General features: G+C 37.8%; 1 protein-coding gene across 3 annotated transcripts in view; it reads right to left on the reverse strand.

The window, feature by feature from the left end:
* Positions 1-1919: 1919 nt before the first annotated feature.
* PRKAA1 (protein kinase AMP-activated catalytic subunit alpha 1) overlaps positions 1920-6701 on the reverse strand; it is a 29487-nt gene continuing 24705 nt past the window's right edge. For all 3 annotated transcript variants that reach the window (XM_006033460.3, XM_025215251.1, XM_025215250.1), the window contains 3 exons: positions 6513-6701; positions 5483-5609; positions 1920-4146 (listed from right to left, as the gene is read on the reverse strand). The exon at positions 6513-6701 is cut by the window's right edge and continues 319 nt beyond it. In XM_006033460.3, coding sequence (XP_006033522.1) covers positions 3914-4146; positions 5483-5609; positions 6513-6701 — 549 coding nt within the window. In that variant the 3' untranslated portion in view covers positions 1920-3913. The remainder of the gene's footprint in view (positions 4147-5482; positions 5610-6512) is intronic.

Consider the following 6701-nt stretch of genomic DNA (forward strand, 5'->3'; position numbering starts at 1 on the left):
ATCTACACTGAGCTACTTTAAGTACCAGAAGGAACCAAGCCACAGAAGTACAGCACTCTGCATGAATTAGTTTATATCTAGAGTTAACTTCAAGAAGCAAGAAGAGCTACTTAAGCTAAACAGTCTTAGGACAACCAATAGGCAAAAACTGGCTATAAACTACAATAAAATTTAGGCTGGAAACCAGAAGACCACTTCTAAGCAATAGAGCAGCAAGGTTCTGCAATTGCCTTGCAATCAGAAAAGTGGGGCTTGAACAACTTAGACCCCCCCAAAAAGGGGGACACATGACTGTCTGCAATACTAAAAACTGTACTGTTGGATCCAGAAAGTCCCTTCCAATCTTAAGTTTTTGCTTTCACATTTTTACAGCCAACACTTATAAACTGGGCCTATTTAATAAAAATTGATCACCCTACTCACGGCACAGGAATAGTTAGAGGCAGTGATTAATCATTAGCACTGAATAATCAGGACTAAAATCATTTGGTCTCAAGCCAAGTTTTACAGCAATGTAAAGTTATGGTAGTGTCAGCCAACTGCTGAGCTTCTGAAGTTAGTGGCATTTATAAAAACAAGTTTAGCATTTAAAAGGTACACTTGAAATCTACATGTACTACCAAAAAGTGTACAATGGGATTTATGGGTCACCCACCTTCCTGCTTTTCTACTACCTCCGTCTATATTTTAGCTATATTTCTGGATTTGAAATAAATTTAGTAATCCGCTTTAGGTTAGCATATGAAGTTTATATACAGACAAGACAAGTAGCATGCACACAATTTTGAAACAAGGTTGAGTATTTTATATTTAGTAGCATATCTTCATCTTTTGAAAGTTAAAAAGTCATACATACAATTATAACAAGCATTTTTCCATTCAGTATTGCCAAAAATTGCAATAGGAAGTAGGCACATCTTTTTGTGAGAGAAGAAAGCATCCATTTCTTACAACACACAGTAGTAATTAACTGACAAAATAAAATTTCGAAGTCTGTATTCAAACACTTGTCATGACATATGTGAAAGTTAGCTTGATATACTGCACCACCAAGATGGATTGATACCCCTTACTAATGAAGTTACACTGAACATGGACAGTCAGATGTAGCCATGTCTTATGAACAGTTAACAATACAAATGCAGGATCCTTCAAGGGACTCCAGCTGGAGCAAGCTTGGGAAAGAAACAATAAGCACTTGACCAGTTTAATATTCTCTTTGCTATTATGGAAAATGTTGGAGTACTCTCCCGTTCAAAGCTCGTCTTCATTTTGCAGTGAATTTTTTTTCCACAACCTATTGGCAGATACTAGCAAATGTTTCAAAAACTTCATTTTGACTTCATTGCAAGATCACTAAGATCTAAACTGTGTGTGGTTATGCAGATGAATGAAATTTTGCTAGAAACAAATTAGTTACAGTCCCATTTCCCCCCCCCCAGCCAGTATAAAAACTGCACTTGAGAAAACTTTTGGCCATCAAAACTGATTTATCGTTCCAATAAAGTTTACTTTATTTAAAACTATGTATACAGTATATTTCTGCCAGGAACTTATATTAACCTTCAGATACCAAGACAAAGTAAAAACATGGTTGCCTTAAAGCTTAAGAGGGCTGAAGTATAAAAATGTAAAGGCAATTTGCACCCTGATCCCTTAACATGTGTGTTCAGCACTACAAAATATTTGCAATCAGGAGTCTATATTTTTTAGAAAGTTTAATTTTAATATATTTTCAAGAGATATTTTAACTGATCCCAAATAGATTTCAAAAGATGAAATACTATAATAAAAAAGAAACTGTGCGTTTGTACTGCATAAGTGCAATGTTTAACAATTTGAAAATAAAAAACAAAACAAAACAGCGTAACAAAAAGGGATCACAATAAGTTATTGAAGAAGTGCATCACAACCAATACTTTTTTTTTTTTTTTTTTTTTTTTTAAACAAAAAGGCCTTTAAGAAGTAGGTTTAGCTATTGGTCCCCCCTCCCATCCTAACATCTGTTACAAAAATCTCAGCTGTAGAAATGCTTCATTTTAACACTAAAGTAAAATCTTCCATTTTGGGATGAAGTCCTTGTAATGCAGGATTACAACACTGTGAGACACTATCTTGAAGACAGGAAAACAGAAGTTGTACCTACTTATTGGACAGACCACACAACTCCCAGATTCATAATGCAAATTTAGCAGATCCTAGACTTAAAACAGGTGCATGGTTTCTTCCAAGTCAGTATATATTAGCAACACTTAAGAGATCTGCTTCTGGCCAAGATTGTATCATGCTTATTTAGCAGTTCACAGTAGGCAAAACCCTAGATCCACTGAAGTCACTGACAAAGTTACCATAAGCTTCAGTTGAGTCAACATTTTTTTCTTTGACCACAGTGGTATTTAAAGAAGAAATCTTTTGGGGACTGAAGATCTTGTGGATTTCATTTTTACTATTCTGAAATGCAAGATTAAACAATTTTCTGGAATACACAAATACTGTTTTACACTTAAAATTGTCATAGCTAGATTATGGAGAAAAAGCAGTAAGTACTTCCAACTGCAGATGAGACATGCTTAAAAAATGCTTCCATTATGTGCATATGTTGACTGCCCTAACTTGAGTCAATTTTTTTCTGAAACACTGCTAAAGTTCAGAAGCACTAGCTTGTTTGTTAGTGCCCACTACAATCATGGCTATATTTTTGACATGAAAATCTTATTTGAATATTAGCAATCAAGTCTATATACTTTTATCTGCATGAATCAGATATGTTTCAGTTTAAACAGGACTTAACTGCACTGTCAACTTTAGGATCTCTTAATTAAAATGTCAAGATGTGCTATAAAAAGTTACTTGGGCATCCTGGTCTAGATAAAACAGCTTCAACAGCAAAGTGAGAGCTATACAATATAATGCTAACTCACCAATTTTATAAAGAACTAGGTCTAGGAAGTATTAAACACTGATCATTTGAACTCAGTGCAAAATTCTGAAAAAGCATATGCTAACCCGTGGTGCATGATCTTCACCATGTACACAGCTCTAATAAACAAAATCCCTCTGCCTGTAACAGCACTTATGGAGCTGTTGCACCACTGCTACACTTAAATGTACTAGTTAATCTGCACAGATCATAAACTCACTGGAAAGTCATCTCCTGTGGAACTGTTCTACGGCATGAACTAGCTGAGAAGTCATCCCTTCCTTGCCTGCTAACTGCATGAGGAGAGCACTTTGTTCTACTGACCTTATGCAGCCCATATTACTTCACCCAGTGCTTACATAGTATTTAAATCCTTAAGAAATGCCAAATGGTTGGATTCTCCAACACACTTAATCAAAAACTGACAGTTATAAAAAAGTAGTATGTTATAATTTGCTTTAAAATGTTCACCCAGAACGGCCTATTTACTGCCAAATAAGTTAGATGAATACAGCAGTTTAAACGTTACTGCTCTTAAAATAACCGAACAGTTCATACTGATAAAAATTGAGGCACAGTTATAGATTGTGACCAGCAAGTCACTTTGATAGGTCATAGGGCTAAGAGGTGAACATTTACTTACACTGCAAAAAAATTATGTATCACCAGCATAAAGACAAAAAAAAATCTGCATGGTTCAATAAAATTCTATGAATTATAGTGTGCACTCAATGTAAAATGTTAAGGACTCTGCCAAAAGGGCCTATAATTTATTGTACCTGTATTTACTACTGGACAGTGAACAATCATAATTCACTTCAGCTTTAGTGTGTTGCAGGTCTAACTGCCCATAATCACGTTTCAGTTCCTGTGCAAATCGCATTATGTGGCTAGGTTTTTCAGCGCCTTAAATTAACTTGATTATAATTGGAAGCATTTGACTATGATTTAGGCATGCTTATTGCTGTAAAAGAAATAAGCCAATCTTTAAAATTATTGTGCAAGTATTTTAATAAGATTTGCACACATCTCAAAAAATTCTATTGTATGACTTCCTGGTCTTGGAGTCAAGTCAGATGTAGAAGAATCAAGTGAAGAGGTCACTGATGAGGTACTGGACATATCTACAGACTTTCCTTGTGCATCAACATCTGAAGATCTATAGTTGCTCACTGAGCCTGATCTCTGTGGAGTTGTAGTCCCAGACTTTGTTTCAGTAATTTCATCTAAGAAGAAAAACACCTAGATGAAAAAAACTTTACAATGGCAAATTGGTCATTAAAAAATATCCCATGAAACCCAAAGGTCCATCCAAGAGTCCCTGCAAGGTAATCCTGATTTCTACCATTATTTACACAATATACTTAAGTATACTTAGCACTTCTAAATATGCACGCGTTAACAGGATTAAGAATTTGGCATTTGACTAACCCAGGCAGAACCATCCTCCAGGGTAATCAGAGATAGCTGAAGAAACAGAAGGTATTACCTTTAACCATGTTCAAATAACATTTATTTCACAGTCAGAACACTGCACGGTTAGTTCAACAAGGTAACAGAAAGTATAAGAGTAACAGGGTACTTGAAGGCAGACTCTCAAAGGTTGGGGCTACCTTAGTTTTGCAGTCTTGCTTCTATCCCTGGTTTTATGATTAGCCATTTTAGTGTAACCCCACCTTACACTCCAAACATTTTTGTATATTTCTTGCACAAACCCCATTCCCAACCTTCACACACATATACTCTGTACTAGTCAGACAGAGAGCACCCCTCTTCCAAAGCCAAGTTATTGCAGTTAGTCTCCCTTTGCAGCATCATTCCCACTCCCCTAAAATTTAAATCAACTCTTTTTCTCTCTCTGGTCCCAAAAAACTCATAACTAGCATAGCAAAATGGAAACTACCTCCAAGACTGATGACCACAAATCAGGGAGCTCAACTCATGAATATGTATAGCTAAGACATTAACCTAAACACAGCTAACTTAGATACCAGCTGAAGACCTGAATGTACCACTCTGTATGAGCTTAGCCAATGTAAAGAATTCAGCTGTTACTAAATAAGTGCCCATATAGTCTATTAGTATTCTGAGAAGTTTTAGTAACAGCACACAGAACTACAATATACATCTGTGAGCTGCAGAGTCAGTTTACATGCTTAACTCTGTCAGGCTGCGTCTTCCCTAGAAAGAGCATCAGAACTCACAGTGGAGGTGATATTTTTTTATTAGACCAATTAGGGTTAACCCTAGTTACACACTTTAGTTAAAATCCTAGGAGGAGGCAAAGCAGTGTGCAGTTTTCACAAGTTGCCAGGTAAAAGGTTAAGATCAGACTCCCCGCCCCCCTCCCCCCACAAAACACTCTCTACATGTTAACTCATATGAAGACATGGCCTCAAGTTTCTAATCTACTGCCATTTAAACTGCATTTCAGATTGATGCTTATATTCAAAAAGGCAGAAATTGGGCACTAGGTTTCTCAGTACTTTTACGGTACTTCATATTTATTCATTCAATTTCATTTATTTACTTATTTAGTTATGCACTTCTCTCCTCACATACCATCAATACTACGGAAGTCCAGTAAGTATGTCCTACTGTCCACTTGGTATAGCTGTAGACTCATTTTGGAATACGTGCTAGTCACTGGATTCTTCCTTCGAACCCGTAAGTAGTATGGATTTACAACCTAGTTATAAAATGCAAATAAAAGTTAATTTCCATTGTAATTTTAAAGACTAAGTGATAAAAACGTATGCAGCATTTTATTGTCTTAATAGATCAACCAAGTTATTTAGGCCTTCTTTCAAGTTTAGCTGGGCTGACAAAACCCTTGCTGACAGACATCCATCATCTTCCTGAACATTGGTTAAACCAGGGGTATCAAACTCACCCCATGCCCTGGGCTGGATCTGGACCGCAGAAAAAGCAGTGGCTGTAGCAGCAGTGGCTAGATGGGACAAATAGTTGTGGGACAAGTAGGAACAAGGCAAGCAGGGCTGTCACAGCACAACCTTCGCTCATCCCCCTGCCAGCAATGATCATCTCCAACAGTACCCCCCCCCCCAGCCATACCTCCAAATTCTCTGGCCCACCAGCAGGTCAGATGGAATAGGTTCAAGGGCCAGATGTTTGACATCCTTGAACTAAGGCAACAAGAAGCACTGCCAAAAGAACTACATATACAAGGGGGATTTTGCCAATACACATTTGTCAGCTGGACTATTTGTGTATGTCAAGCCATAGGTTTAAGAAATTAAACAACTGTTCACTAGGGCACCCTTGGGGAAGACCAGGACCACTGGATATAAACTCCTGTAAGGCTGCTTCAAGCTTAATACCAGGAAAAACTCCTTCAGTCAGGGTGTCCAGACTGTGGAATAAACTCCCTCCAGAGGTGGTGCAGTCACCTACCCTGGAGGTTTTTAAGTGGAGACTGGACAGTCACCTCGCTGGGGTCAAGTGACCCCAGTTGTTCTGCCTGCCTAGAGCAAGGGGGCTGGACCCAATGATCTGCGAGGTCCCTTCCAGCCCCTAACAATCTATGAATCTTATGAAAATGATCCATCAGAAACCCCTTCCCACCCCTCACCTTCCATTCATAATCCAGCTGTTTAATTGCACGACAAACTTCTGCCATGATGTCATTTGGTCGACTTTGGCTCCGAATTCCCAAGTGCCACTTCGCTCTTCTTACGCCCTGGTGTTTTGATTTTTGTGGATTTAGCTCATCAAGTGTATGGCGAGGACGGGGTGTTTCAGCTACTAGAAATGGCACTCT

Source organism: Alligator sinensis, unplaced genomic scaffold, assembly GCF_000455745.1.
Source record: "Alligator sinensis unplaced genomic scaffold, ASM45574v1 scaffold667_1, whole genome shotgun sequence".
Taxonomy (NCBI): domain Eukaryota; kingdom Metazoa; phylum Chordata; order Crocodylia; family Alligatoridae; genus Alligator; species Alligator sinensis.